General features: G+C 41.1%; 1 protein-coding gene across 3 annotated transcripts in view; it reads left to right on the plus strand.

Annotated features, from left to right (window-relative positions):
• The window catches only part of DCX (doublecortin), a 125,099-nt gene extending 112,451 nt beyond the window's left edge, over nt 1–12,648 (plus strand). For all 3 annotated transcript variants that reach the window (XM_074599922.1, XM_074599921.1, XM_074599920.1), the window contains one exon: nt 1,110–12,648. In XM_074599922.1, coding sequence (XP_074456023.1) covers nt 1,110–1,166 — 57 coding nt within the window. In that variant the 3' untranslated portion in view covers nt 1,167–12,648. The remainder of the gene's footprint in view (nt 1–1,109) is intronic.
• Nucleotides 12,649–15,675: the final 3,027 nt, after the last annotated feature.

Genomic DNA, 15,675 nt, shown 5'->3' on the forward strand with positions numbered 1-15,675 from the left:
TTTGCTTCAGCCATCAAGGACCTAAAATACTTCCCAAACACTATCTCGTTTAGGACTTTGGAGAAGAGTATTTGCTTCCTGGTAAAGACGAGTAAAACTCACCTTCTTTAATGTTTTATATATGTTTTCAGCAGGCTGAAAACCAGCGAACCTTTCCAGTGAAGCCCCTAGAACATTTGTAATAGATGGTGACTGCTGAGGGCAAAGCCAATCCATCTATGAGCTTGTCCACTAACCTAACCAATCAGCAAACACAAGTGTAGCATTTTAGGTTACCAGAATATTCATGCATCATTGTCTTCCTCCCAGGGGCAATTTCCTGCTTATGATGAAATCACTTTCTTTTTTTTCCGTTAAAGCTCAAATGATAAATGCTTAGGCTGAGTTCACCACAAAGTCATAGTTTACCTCTTCTTATATCAAGATTCTTATATCAATTTCCTTTGCGTGTATTTAGGCTTTTCTTCATTTTGCTCACACTCATTTCCTGTGTGTGGGTCAGAGCTCAAAAATGCCCAAGGAGAGGTTTAGCCCTTGCACGAGTTTGTGTTCCTGGTTCCATGCAGAACTTTAAGGAAGTGTAATATGATGGCTACCCAGAAAGGGACCCTGGAAATCTTTACATTCAGCATTTGACCCAAATTATACATTTGTGATTATTTTCTTAACTCTTCTAATCAATCAGAAATGACTTAAAGAATAAATCATGGAACATGTGATTTTCCTAGAGATTTGTCCTAAGGATAGCTGTCACATCAAGGTAAGACTCTTTATTGTAGACTTAGGTTCAAAGAGACCTGTTTAAGGAAAGTCCTGCTCTTTCATGCCTGTGCTGTAATTGATCCACACATCGATCCAGAAGCGATAAAAAAATACTTCTCAAACTTAACACTGAACAGTCATCTTTCTTCTGGTACCAAGATTCTCTTGCTCCACTGTGAAAGTAACCTGCCTTGATTTTAGCCTTGAACTACCTGGACAACTGGTCAGCCTGTCCAGTAACCATTCCACCCCGTCCCTACAAGCTGCGTAGAACTGGACCATTCAACTGCATGACCAAAGTTGGAAACTGATTGTGTGAGTTAACATTTTCTTCTTTCTTCCTACAGGACTTGTATCTGCCTCTGTCTTTGGATGACTCTGATTCCCTTGGAGATTCCATGTAAAGCGACATGAAGCGAAACATCCATATTGCGAGCTATGTTTAAGATACAGTAGAGTACTTCTGCCAAAATAAGCAGATAGGTGACTGGTGCTTTCAAATCAGACAATGGACACACAGTTATATGTCATTTTTTTTCTGTGATTTATCCTCCGTGCCACAAATCAACACCTACCAGTCTATAGAGATAGAGGGATACCATTCTTCCAAGTTACAGGGATGCAAAATGGACATTGCGAGCAATTTGGGGCCAATATGCCAATGATCCTGTGCATTTCCCGTTTTCTTCTAGTATTTCTTCTTCTGCTGCAACTATGTAATTTTTCTAGTGATAGTAAAGTAGCTCCCCCAAAAGTGCACAAATGGATCGCTTGCTGACCAATTTGCAAGCTCAAGTAGAGCAAATGATAATTCTCCACCCGTCCAAACTGCCAACGTTTGCCAGCTCACCTGCTCCTCATTTGCAGCCCTGGTTTTAGCACCTGCATACTAACTAGTATTGTTTTTATTGTTGGAGGGCAGGAAGGGAAATGACTTACTAGTTTGATGCTTACTATGCCAGCAGAAGCTTAGATGAGATTAGGAATGATTGCATAAAATGCAATAGTATAATAGTGATTCAAATATTGGGATTTTTTTTTTAAATGATTAAGCAAAAAAAAAAAAGTAAGTCATCTGAGTTATCTGGAGTGCAAAACCTTTTGTGTATGATCCAAAGACACTGCTAGCTGGTAAGAAATTTTTATACCTACCTTATGGTATCTCTCTATCTCTGTTTGTAACAGTAATGCCTTGTGAACAGCCAACACTGAAAACACTGTGAAAATTTGTTTTCAGGTTTGACACCCTATAGGTCACTTTTTATAGCAAAAAATCAATACACTTTTTATAAAGGAAAACCTTGTATCTGTGTTTTGGGAGTAAGGATTCAAGCTCCTTCTTTTTTATAAGAACTGGTAATTTTCTTTTGTTTAAAAAACACATTCAGAAAAATGTACAAAAAAAGCCAACCAACAACTGCAGAAGAGTAATAACAACAAATCAGTTTAGAAATCTTGTCATCACTGCCAAAACAGACACACGTAGGGGAAAAAAAAAGAGGTCAATTCAAAATGTTGAATGTTTTGATAGTTTTTGTAATGTTTAAGACTACACATTTGGTTTTTTACACTTCAGTATTCCTAACTATGGCCAGATTCTCTACTTATATAACAAATGGAATTTTGTGGTGTTCAAAAACCCGTATTTTAAGAAACTCTTCTATCTGACAAAAACTTATTGTATCTAGAGAAACCTTTTGCTTTTATTAATCAGTAATGACTCCTACAGAATGCAAAGTTCATCTATTCACGCAGGGCTGGTGGTTTTTACTACGCCGAAGCTTTGTCATAGGCTAGCTGGCATTGCCTCCCTTTCTCATGGAAGAAGCTTTCGATGAAAATTATTATTACAGAACTTTACCTAAATGAAATCTGTGCAATCAAATCTTTCTTTGTTGCTCTATTTGCCTTTGTTTCAACACCTATTCCCTATTGCCTTGCAACCCCTTGTGATTAGAATGCATTATAATGTTGTGATGTTTGATGCTACATGAATGCTGGGTTGTTCCCAAAGCCACTCCACATTTTGTTTGCTTACATTGCTGGTCTGAAACAATCTGTGCAGGCTACATCTTTAGAGGTTCACGTGATGATACATATAATGCAACTTAAAAAAAGAGAGTTATCTGAGAGAGGCCAGGATTGGGAATTATCAAGGGGTCAGAGTTATCATGCACCAAATTTGTACCCAGTAGTCTTAGTGCATGATCATTTACACCCCAAGTTTTGCACAAGAAATCATTTGTCCCCACAAATAACTTCATTTAATTGAATAACTCTCTGACTACGTGACTGCTAAATGATCGTTTCACCTATTGTATATAGAATCCTGGGTTTAGTTCCAAGGCTAAGGGCTCATGTTGAAGGTTTGTGGGGGAAAGGATGGGAGTCTGGACAAAGCATAGGTGCAGTAGTCAGGACACCTTCATTCAGCCCTTGGCATTGCTAAATTTAGTGTCTGAACGGGAGCAGGTCTCTTAGTAACCCTGTGCCTCAATCTGTCTGTCCCTACAGGGACAATACTGTTCTACCTCACTGGGGGTTGTGAGGCCAAATGTTGGTTAACATTTGTAAAGTGCTTTCAGATCCTCTAACAGAAGGTGCTGAAGTATTTTGGGAGCAGATTTGGTTATGGGTGCTAATTTTGGGCCGTTTAATCCTGTGGGTGCTACTGTAGACACTGGTCTTGAGAAAATATGACTTTTTAAGCATAAGGATGTTAAAGGCTATAGTTATGCTAACAAGATTATTCATCGGAACTTTTGCCTTAGTAAAAGCTTTCGTGGGACAGATAATTTGACATGTTTTTTACCCTCTCCTCTGTCCTGTTGGTGGAAATCTCAGAGTCCCTCCCTAAGTCTCTGCCTTTCCAGGGACCCTGACTAGTAGTCATGACCCTGCCTGTTAGAGATGATGGACTTGAACTCCGGTCAAAGGTGTGTCACTTCAGTGACACAGGCCATTCCTGTCGTAGTCAGGGTAAGCATGTCCTGCCACCTTTCCTCTGAGTCTCTGCTAAATCAAGAGACCAGCCATGAGATCGCATCTAGGTTGTCTTGCTATTCAGTACAGGACACTCACCACAGATCCACCAGGAAAACCCAAATCTTTGATATCTATAAACAGACTGAACTGCTAGAGCTGATGGTGGTAGGAAAGGAGTCTGAGATGTGCTTTCATCCGGTATCCATGAGTTCAGTTTGTATAAGATAAAGCAGGATCCCAAGCGGTAAATGAACCTTTGGATGGATGGTTGTTGAGGAAGCTGTTGAGAAGTGGTTCCTTTCCTTCCTGCCACAAGTAGTGTTTGGTTATTTGAAGATGCTCTTCCTGGTGGAGCATGCTAAGGAATCACTGAGGCCGTCTTCCTGAGCTGCACCTACTGACACATCTAATACCTGATCCTGCAAGTGCTCCCTTGCGTTTGGAGTTTTGTTTGCAAGAGGATCATCCTGGGGTGGGGCTGAGCCAAACAATTCCTTCAGGGAATTAGAGGGACCTTGAAAAGGCCTAAAAGAAGAAAAAAAAAATTGTTCTGTGGGAAAAATAGCCATTCAAACCAGTAGAAGCCACAAAGAAAACAGGGTATGAGGTCAAACTCCCGAGTTTTAAAAAGCAATTTTCTAGGTAGAAATGCCTGAGCAGTAGGAGAAGTCAGTGAGCATTTCAGCTGTAACATATAGTTAATTCTGTATTAATGCCAATATTGCATGAGTTCTTGTACAGAAATGCATGTGGAATGTTACCTACATTCAAAATCAGTTATCTTTGGCTTTGTAGAATCCCTAACATAGATTTGAATACAAAGAGAAACAATGCACAGGCATTGTACCTTAGTCATTTAAATATAGGCACAGCCCTAATTCAGGAAAGAACTTAAAGACTTGATTAAATTTTAGCACATGCTTTACTCCTGTTGATTTTTCACGAGATATAAGCTTGGGTTTTGTCAGAAAGCTTTCCTGAATTGGAATAAATTATTAATTACTTTCAATATACTATAATAATTCCAGACCCTATGAGATCCTGGAGCAGATGATAGCAATTCCACTATATACTCCAGAGTTTACCTTTTATATTTTTTTCTACTTTTACAAGCACATAAAACTCCACAGGATATGAGGATTTGCCATATTAATTCTGCTATAAAAACCCTGTCTAATTTCCCTCATGAGGCTGCCTTTAGTATTTTCAGAGACTAATTGAATCACTAAGACTATATTGTTTTAAAACAATACAGTATTTAAAAACAAATTAGAGAGACTCTTAAAGTAGTAGAGCTTTTTTTCTTTGAAATCTGCCTTTATTCAGTATCCAGTATATTTTAGTAAATTTGCATATATAGTAAAAATACCTGTTTCAGACACGCGATCATTAGGAAGGAATTAGAGCAATCCTCCAAGCATAGACTGTTGTATTTAGTATTCATACATTCCAGTGATGGTCTTGACTGTAGAAGATCAGGGCAATGCAGCAAAATCTTCAGCCTTAGGATTTTTGTCACTCGTAAAGCATTTATAATCCTGAAGCTTCTGGCTTAAATCCTCATCTGTTATAAGATTTGGAGCTAGTTCAGTTCCACTAACTAAACAGCCAGCCAAGACTCTACAACTTGAAGTAATTTTGAAAGAGTTTCGTAATGGAATTTTACCTTGGTCCACTCTGCAGTGGGAGATGGAAACGGCTTTTGCCTACCATTGTCTGTGTTTCCTATATCTGCACATTATTTAGCTAGCTACTTTGCAGAACACCTTGTGAAATTGCTCTGTAACGCCATGCTGAATCCCTACACAGACGCTGCTCCACCGACAGCCATCCCTGGAAGCTGCATCCTCTCTGCAGGGGCAAAGTATGGACTTTACAGTATGTGACTTCTTTATTGCAGTGAGAGCACATGAGTGTATTTTGCCATTGACTTCAGGGTTACCGCTCATCCATTCAAGGCAATTGGAGAGCAGAATCATTTTTAGAGAAAGGAAAGAAAAAACAGTCAAGTAAAGTAGGTATAAATTTAGTCCAGAAAGTGTCTCCTCAAGCTAAGACAATCCACAACCAGAGAAAAGCTATCTAGAAGTGTGTTTACCACACACGAGGTGCTGGTCATGACCAAGACAGAACAAAACAGCTTCTTTTTTCTAGTGGTGATTTAGGCCCAAAGTTATTTTTCTGGTTGCTGATGGAAGCAGGCTGAAACAGTGTGTGGGACTGGTGACGTCCTCTGTAGAAGCAAATGGATGGCACAAGATGAAGATCTTTTTCTGTCTTTCTCGGTAAAGAGTGATGTCAATCTGTGCAACAGGATTAGTGCTTTACACAAGATCCTAGAAGAGATCTAGCTGAAATACTACCTTGGTGTGATAAGACCAAGAAGGTTAAGACCTAAAGTGCCTTCCAGCGTGCTTTGGGCTTCAGAAGCGGGACTATACGTGTGCCCAGCAAGGCCTAGATAAAAACAGCCTTGACAAAAGGGGACAGAACAGACTTTGATTCTTGAGATGTTTAGCCCATCTCGCATTTATGCAACCAGCTCTTGAAAATTACTGTTTCCAGAATCACAGGTTTCTTCTTCTGTCCCATCTGTATGAATCTGAGCAGGCCTCTCCATGGTACCTCAGGAAATGTTAAAGCTGAGTCTTGTGTCTCATGGTGCAGCCACTCCTCACTGATTGTGGAGTGAACTGGGCTGGGTTCTGCTGCATTGGTTATCGATTCTGTCGTTCAGATATTCTTCACCCTCCTTCTTTGCTCCTGGCTTAAGATCTGGTGTCTCTCATTCTGTGTGCCTCCAGGTGAAAGGCTGGGGCCAGCAATGTGTATGGACCCCTCGTTTTGTTTTGTTTCCTCTGGAACAGATCTAGTCATTTGATGTTTGTCTGAAGGTCTGTGGCCAAGCTGACAAAAAGACGTGTTTTAATAGGGAGAGGTGAGATGCTCACAGATTGTAAGTGGGTGGATGGAAAGGGTTTTTTTCAGTAATGCCATTGCATAGCTGCTCTGATAGAAGCCCAGTTGCAGGGTAGGGTATGTGTACTCCGTCTGCAGGTGAAAATGTGGAGCTTTGGGCTCACAGACCACTATCCATCCCTCAGGATACTCTGTTTAGAGAAGGTTAAAAACACTGACACCAATTTTTGGCCAATAGATGAGCTTCTGAGTAAATAAGAATCAGATCTAGTGGATTCAGCAGTGGGATTTCAGAGCCATTGGGATTTCAGAGCCTACTGGTCTTTGGCATAAGTGTGGACAGATCAGTTCTCCTTGTGCCATGGTGTCCCAATGCATAAAGAGCTGGTCACAATACTTACTTCCATCTGTAAGATGCTTTGAGATAAGCTGATACAAAGAGCTATGGAAGAACTTGCTCTTAGCATCTATTCATTACTTAGCGAAGTCTGAAAACCTTATAGAAGCAAACTATGGTCCATTGTGTTTGGCAAGTCTTTTCAGGAACTCTGACTCTCTCAAAACTATGCTGTAAAAATGGTTTTTATTTTACTAATGGTGAAAGACAGACGCATAATTTTTATTTCTTCCAAAACTCTGGAGACACCAGCAACACTCCTTGAGAGCAAGGCCATATCCACATCCAGCAACCCAATTCTCTCATCTGGACCACCTCTGGCCTGAATACAGACCCCTGCTGCCCCTCTTCTTGTTACATGTACACGTACATATCGGGGGCAATTTCTGTTACCATTCAAAATGTGGGCCATGTATTTGTAAATGATGAATAAGTCTAATGATTTCAGTGGCCTTCTACCAAGAAAACAGTGGGCCTGTTGTTGAAAGCTTTCTTGTTTAGAAAGTGTTCATGGCCAGATGGCTTCATGGGAAAGAGTTGCCTTTCAGTTTCATTGCTCAATGCACTTAGTTGAACTAACCTATTCTGGCTCTTGCTCTATATCTTAATGAACTGTAACTCAGGACTCTTGAGCCAGTTTAGAGCTTCCCTAGGTCTGACAGTTTATCACTCAAACAACTGAAGAAGGAGGATGCCCAAAAGGAATTAACAAATCTTTGCAGTAATTAGAGTCTGTCAGCTGAAAAAAGAAAGTTGGCATCATTAGAGAAAGATGCCATGATGGCCAGTGTCATGGGAAACAAAGAAAAAAGACTTGTTTCTAAGAGGAATGGTAGGAGGCATTTGTTAGGAGATATTTACTGAGTGATGAAATGAGCCTGAACTTCACAGAAAACCAAATGGAAGGGAGAGCATGAGGCATCAGTGCTACTGATGTGCGGGAATAATAAAAGAGAAAAGCCAAGAAATTCCAGGGACAAACAAAATGGGAGGCTGGGGCTAGCTGAGGATCTACAGCTTCGTTCTAGACAGAAAAGCAGCAGGAGGTCCTGGCTGCATGTTGAAAGAGTTATTGCCCTGCAGGTATCTAAGCCAGGATGCAGGCTGTGTGTCCCATTCCCGATGGTAGAAATAAGGTCATGCTTGGCCGCAGGCAGGAGAACTTGGTTTGAAGTTCCTCCCCTGCTCCTGTTTCACTTTCCTGCCAGCATGTGTCATCCCTAAAACGAGGAAGGGAAAATCCAGCCCTTTGCTGAATGACAGCACCAACCTGTGGTTTGGTTTTATTTTAATTCCTCCCTATCAGATCAGAAATAGAAATTAATCAGTATGCCCTGGCTTCGAGAAGGACAGGCCTGGCACACTGCGGAATTGCAAGACATGTGCAAGAGAATAATGAGGACACCTCTGGACCTCCCATCCCTTTCCCATGGAGCTCAGCAAGCTCTAGAAAAAGTAGCAACCCACTTGCACCAGGGTGAATAGCCAAACAGGTTCCTGGGGGAGGTTACCTTGATTTGCTGTGCAGGCAGAGGGGCTGATGATGACCTTGTCCGTGAAATGCCTAGCCACATATGTGAGACCTGCTGCATTCAATAAATCAATGGGAAGTCCATGCTGAACAAGGAGATCTGTGTTTAACACCAGTTTTCTCATGAGATCTTTTTTTCAAATTCAGTTGAATTACAGTGCTCATGAATTGAATCCTAAAAGGCAAAACAACTGATTTATCTGAACACATTTTTGTTGTTTAGTCTCAGATTATTTTTTTTTGCATAAAGATTGCACCTCTTTGTTTCTGTAGGTTCTCAGACGCTCAATATAACACAAGTGAAACCCAATACACCTAATTCTCTGCTGCTTTAAACAGGCAGAAGCTCCTCTGTAATTAAGGGAGCTGAACCCATTTGGTCCAAAGTTGCTCTCCTATTTCAAAGATTGATTACTGTCAATAATTCTTGTGTGATTGATTACTTAAGTGCAGATTCAGTTTCCTGGGTGACAGCTGCAGACTTTGCAGAGAAAACCTCACTGACCCCAGTTATAAGGTGATCTCTTGTATGAACCTCTAATAGCAAGTTATATATGGGAGATATTTTGTATAGTTTTATTATAGATAATGATAAAGCTGAATTAGTTTTCTTCATTGAAATATCTTAAAACTTTTAGAATTGAAAATTAAACAAGAAACCTTAGCAGATCAGGGTCTCTATATTTTCTGGTTCTGAAGAGTGTTGGCTTTATCTCACTTTACTCTTACTTCAGTCTACCAATAGACACGCCCTGAGCCCAGCAGGTTTATGGAAGCAGAAATAGCATTTCTATTTCTTCCTGTATTTTTTTACTCTAGTCCCAGCTAGTACGAAGCAGAATAGATTTATGGTTGGCTTGGTTTTTAGAGAAAAATATTACCAAATGTCTCTGAACATAAAAAGGAAGGTTCAGTTCATTTTAGGTGACTCATCTAAACTCAAGGCTGCTTTTGATTTTTATCCAAGCTGGTTCTTCCATCTCTATTTACAACAGTTATGTATAGGAAATAGAGATTAATTTGAGTCACGTTTAAAAAGTGGGGTTGTTGCAAAGTGATTCATCTGGCACATGCAGTCAGAATGAAACATGTTGGTGGCACTTGGTCAGGGAGGACCTGAACCAAACCTGGTTCTGAACCCCCAAGTTTCTGAGAAACCCACGTGCAGAGTTAAACTCGGGAAATGTCAGTAATGGACCAAACGCACCCCGAGCTGGGGTACAGGCCCAGTTCTTGAAATGAAGAATTTTACCTTCAGAGAATCCCTGTGAAACATTTAGTTGTTTTTTTGTTGTTTGTTTTTTAGGTTTGTGTTTGGGGGTTGTTTTTGTTGTTTTTGTTTGGGTTTGTTTTGTTTTGTTTTGTTTTTTAAATTCCAGCATGGCTTCTTTTCTCCATCTGAAATGTAGTGATATTCTGTCTTGCTCACATGCTGACCACATAGTCACTGATGGGCTGCAGAACACACAGCTTTTTTCCCTTTTTTTTCCCCTCTTTACAACAGAAAAGCTTTTTCCAGATTTAGTGTGGTGTCTAATGATGCATCTCCTTAAAAAGAAGAATGTCTAGGGAATTAATTGCACTGCTAACTGGTGTTTATAGATAAGGTGAAGCAGAAGTATTGAATGTAAGAACAAGAAAGCCTGTGAGTTATAATTAGATGCTGAATTCTGACGTGAAATTGTTGTTAGTTTGCTTCTTATTTAAATGATGTGTGATCCAAGCAGCTTTATCCCTGTGGCAGTACTAGTACAGCTGCGATTTTCAATTTAGAAGACACCCAGGGTCTTTTAGAAAGAGGAAACCTGTCTAGCCAAATCTCCTTCTATTCTCTGAAATGACGACACGTTCACCTCCACGATACTCTGTATTTTATGACACTGCCTAGTCTAGAAGCACAGGGGAGGAGTATCAGCTTGCTGACTTTGCTGTTACTAGCCTTTGCCTATTCTCTTTATCACAAATGTAACCACAAGCTAGCGTTAGCGGCTCTCATCGCATAAGCCTGAGTTCTTCACGCCACTCTTCTCTGAAGAGCATGAACTGCCTTTGCTCACGGCCCTGTGCTCCGCGGCTCCCTCCGAGCTGCGGATCTGCCGCCAAGTTGTGTTGAGGGAGGGAGGAATGCAGCTGAACTGGAACCTGATCACGGATTACTGTCTTAGGTCATTCATTGAGTTTGTATGATTTCATCATTAATAACAAAGCTGCAATATAATATGACTGAGAGGCCACGATGTATTTTCTATTGTCGTTCAGTGGGTGGGGGTTGGAGGGGCAGCCGGGTTTAAAGTTTAGCTGGTATACTTTAAACTCTGTACATAACCTTGGAGGACACGGGGGTGGTAAGGGTTCACTTGTTATTTTGTTGGGTTTGGTAAATTTCAGTTTGGGGTTTTTTTTTTTAAATGATAAGGTATTTAATTAATGACATTGTACAAAGAGCTATTAATTTAAATGGTGCTTTTGTTCTCCTAAAACAGATCTATCTAACCTTTCTTTTTGGCAAGCCTGCAGCAATGCTAATCATATTGACTTTTGTACCTTGGGGGAGCGCGTGGAAGGGGAGGGGAAATGCTTTTCTCTTCAGACAAATAATCTTGCCCATAGTTAATTTTCTGCTTGGATATATACCTTAAACTCCCTTTATGCTGAATTTTTACGTGAAGTTCTCTTAAAGGGACAGAACAAGCAAAGGTTATTCCAAAAGATCTCAAATGTATCATCTTGTAATATATTGCAGCTTTATGCCAATGATTCCTTGCTTACCTGTACACAGTCCATGCATGTTTTGAACTAATTTTGCATTCTCCATTTGTGGTGAGTTATTTAGCATTTTAACCACCTTTTGTGCCATTCAACTTGTACAGAAAACATTTTTATTGACGTTTTAAAGGGGGGGGAAGAAAAGAAAAAACCCCTTCTGCTCCCTAGTTGTAGGTAGAACTCAGTTACTTAGCAAACAGATGTAGATGAGTGGTTGTAGTGTTAGAAATGTTAGCTTGCTCGTGAACAAGCTTTTGAGAGTAAATGCATGGTCCTGTACCTCTCTTTTCTTAATTAGCTCTTCCTTTCCTCCTGGAAAGATTCTCTCTCTCCCTCTCTCTTATTCTGTCTTTGTCTCTCTCGTGGTTGTAAAGTACAGATTTGGGCATAAATAAAATGATATACAATGAGGTTTGAAAAGCAGTTCTCAACAGGTTCTCTTGGGGAACTTAATTTCTCACAGCGCCTTGGCACTTTGATTAGACTCTAACTTTCAAGGTAAAACAGATGGAGATCAGTCACCTGTTGCCTCTGCTTGAACTGGGGAACAAGTTAAATCTTTGGAAGTTTGCGTCACCAGTAAGCGATGAGATCTCGATGATCCATCGCAGCTGAGGCATGTGGCACGTGGTATATTGGCTGTGGCTTCCACACCTGGTTGTTCTACATGGGACTAGTCCCACGGCCCCTGATTTGCGGAGTTTGCACACACTTTTTGATTTTCCTGGATACGCAGCGGAAGGGGGTGGGGGATGATATATAGGATTTATGTTGTTAGGGGTTCTGTAGACAACTCCTTCTCCACACTCCCAAGCTCTGAGTTGAGTACACAGGGCTTACTGTTGCATAGCTGTGGTTCTGTTGGCAACGGAGGACAGAAAATAGTCAAAGTCTCTGAAAAGAGGGGGTAACTCATAAAGATGGATTTTGTAAGAAACAGACTGTAAAAAACCCCACAAAACCCTGCCACAAAACCACAAAATGTACCTAGATCCACACTTCTATCCCCCATGCCTCTTCTCCCTTAACAGAATTTCCTTTTGTTAGAAGACTTGACTTTCTAGAAAAAAATTCCATTTTTGTGAGGTGTTGTGAACTGTTTTTACTACTTGTAATAACCATCCCAGGTCTGAGTATTCTTGTAATGCAATGCCATGCAGCAGAGAACCTGTCCACTTTATAGCTTTGCTCTCAATATTTGTTACTCATTGTTTTCTCATCTAAATGTACATTTGCAAGATGTGTGTAATGTCATTTTCAAAAAATAAAATTTGGTTTCAATATTTAGGCCGATAAAAACCTCTCCGATGCTTTTATTGGCAAGTATGTGTTGACTGACTTGTGAATTATAGAGGTTCTTGTTCATTTTGATTCATCAGCTTTCCCAAATCAGTCCCACTTGTACAAATGCAGAAAAAAGACTGGAGAGGAAATCTGATGGCCCTGAATTAAGACCCACATATCCCTGAATGAAACAGCCCAACCTGTATAAGTCCCATCCTTTTGACTAAAGGGATGAGCTCAGTGTGGGTCCCACTGCAGGAGATACGGTGCAAGTAAGGGCAGCTCTTTCCCTATGTGCCGCACTTCAGTCAAAACCGTGGATTCAAAATAGCAAGATCTGGCCCCCATCTGAACTCTGTCTTGGCATCCAGGGCCTGGGCAAGTCCTGTATGGTCTCACATTAGCTTTGGGAAGTTTGTTGAGATTTGAGAGATACGCTGTGTTTGTCCTGCCTTCCCACACAGGCCTGAAAAAGGTCCAAGTTCTTCTTTCACAGCTACCCTGTCAGAACCACAACGAAGACAATAACATTCTTCCTTGTAAGCCCGAAAAATGTTAATAAGGCTTAGACCTCCTCATTTAATTATATAGTACAAGCCACTTTGCTGTTTGTTTCTGCTTCGCATCTGCAGAATTAAAAGTAAGTGGGGTGAGTCAGCTCTGGCCATCCCCGCTGTAGTGTGGGCTGCTGTGAAAGAGCTCAGATTCATCCCAATGTTTCATGCTCGGATGAAGCCCTTTATCCTTTTTTCCCTGTGGTCACTGCACGTCAGCCCAGAGAGGGCTGTGCTCTTTGCCCTCTAGATCCAGAGGAGATGCTCTGCCAACTGGCAAACAGCATGAGGGCTACCAACACATTGCCCCACTTGGTCAATTACTGGCACCCACTTGCGATTATCGTGCCATGCTTGGACAGGTCAGAAGCAGCACATACAGTACGGTTCTGTTTGCAGTGAAAGACCACACTAAAAAAATTGCAGTTCCCAGAATAAAAACAGTAGAACAAAAACCACCCTAAGAAAAGCCTTTATCTGAATGTGCATGAACTGAAACTGAAGCAAATGTTATCAGAAAAGCAGAATAAGTACTTCAGAAAATACTCTGCTTGTGTCTTTATGCCCCCCAAGAGCAAACAAAGCACACTGGTGTCTTTTCTACAGGCTATGTATTAGATGAGGTCAATAAAAAACATAAGAGGTAGTGCTCCTGCCTGTGGAAAATGCTCTGAAAAGAACAGATTTAACACCCTCAACCTGCCGTGTGCATCTATCAATCACAGCGATCTCAGGGACTCCAGAGAGTGTTAAGAGGAAACTTAGACGGTGATGGTGTGGCACCAACAACCAACACTGCAAGCCAGTAGAAATGATGTTGCTTAGTATGAATCCCACTGACACATACAAAATTACTCCAGATTTACAGTCATGTAAATGAGAGGAAAATTAAGTTTCCGAAGTCCAGCCTTCCCGCTACGTCAGCCCAGATCTATACAGAAATGCACATCAGGTGTCCTTAAATATGTTGTTTCGTCAGAGCAGTAAAACAATGTTCGTTTCCAAAAGATCTAGGTTCAAGTGTTCTGGCCCTATGCAGTGTCAGTTGTCTGGACTGAAATAAATGTTTGGCCCTGGTTGGAAAACCTTTGCCTGGTCCCTTGACCTAATCACCATCACTTGATGCTCAGCCCTTGCTCCCTGTACAATCTGGTTCCAGTCAAAGAAAACACTTTTTGCCTGACAGGCTTGTCAGCTGCAAATGATCCAAGTTTTCTGGGGTTGCTGGCTTTGAATTGCAGCCCAAAATACGGCAGCCAGATCCACGTGTAATAGGACATTCACTGGGCTCTGTCACCTTAGCTCTGTGAAATGCTGAACATGGTTGGAACATCAACTCACAGTTTATGTGGTGATGCTTAATCTTATCTTTTCTGTAAACAAAACACCTTCAAAAGTCGACAAATCTAGATCATTTACACAGTTTCTCCTACAGTCTGAGCTCTGTCCCTTGTCCTCCATTGCAGCCATCTGCTCCCCCACCCCCACATCCTCTCTCAAATGCACCTACACTTCAAAGGTATATTTTTCCGTGCAAGTATCACCTTTACCATAGTGCAGGCCCTGCACATCTGCTAACAGATGTGACTGTCCAGATGTCAACCGGAAAAAGAGTCATAGTATAGCTGCTTGGGTTTTTTTTAATAAGGCACCAAATCAAAAAGGTTTAATTTTACAGCCCTTAAAGTAAATGAGAACTCCGATAACTTGAAATTGTAGGCACTCAGCCCTGTATTTGCAATCTCGTTAATATGAGTAATACTCCCCTGGGCTCCGTATGGTGCATCAAACAACTGACTCCTTGTGTTAAGTCTCTACAAAATTATCAACTGTTCGTGTGTGTGCAAGGGAGCAGGAGTCATGCTTTATGGAGTATGGCTTCAATTACCATATACATGTCTTTGCCACTGAAAATAACAACAATCGTTCATTGTTAATCTGTGTTGTTTATTCACAAGTAGGTCTAACAAATTTTAAAATTACTGTCAATGTTTTACATAAATCTGTTTGCCCTGAGATCCCAGAAATGTTCCACTTCACAACTTCACAACAACTGTGACTCTGCTTCTCCCTAATCTGCATGTATTAAATGATGCAAACATTTGGGTTCAATTTATAACGCTTTTCTGGGGTTATGCTGTAGGGTAATGAGGCACTGAGTGCCCCAAACTCCGCTGATGTGTCTGGGGGTGAAGAGCAGGAAAGATCTTGCAAAATACGTCAATCTTTGTATGGTATAAGCAGCAATCAGGAACACAATTACAGTGTCGTGCTCACAGCCTGAATGCAGCGGGACAATCGGAGCCTGCAAAGCCTTCAGGGAAGCACCCCTCACTGAAGGAGTCACAGTGCCAGCCCAGTGGTGACATCCCTCCCCGCTCCTGCCCAAACTCCAGCATGTAGGCCACCAGCTACCTCTGGGTTTTACTGGAGTGGTTTGTCATTGGGAAGAAGCACCTTCTCCCTCCTGCTTTGCT

Source organism: Larus michahellis, chromosome 9 (genome assembly GCF_964199755.1).
Source record: "Larus michahellis chromosome 9, bLarMic1.1, whole genome shotgun sequence".
NCBI lineage: Eukaryota > Metazoa > Chordata > Aves > Charadriiformes > Laridae > Larus > Larus michahellis.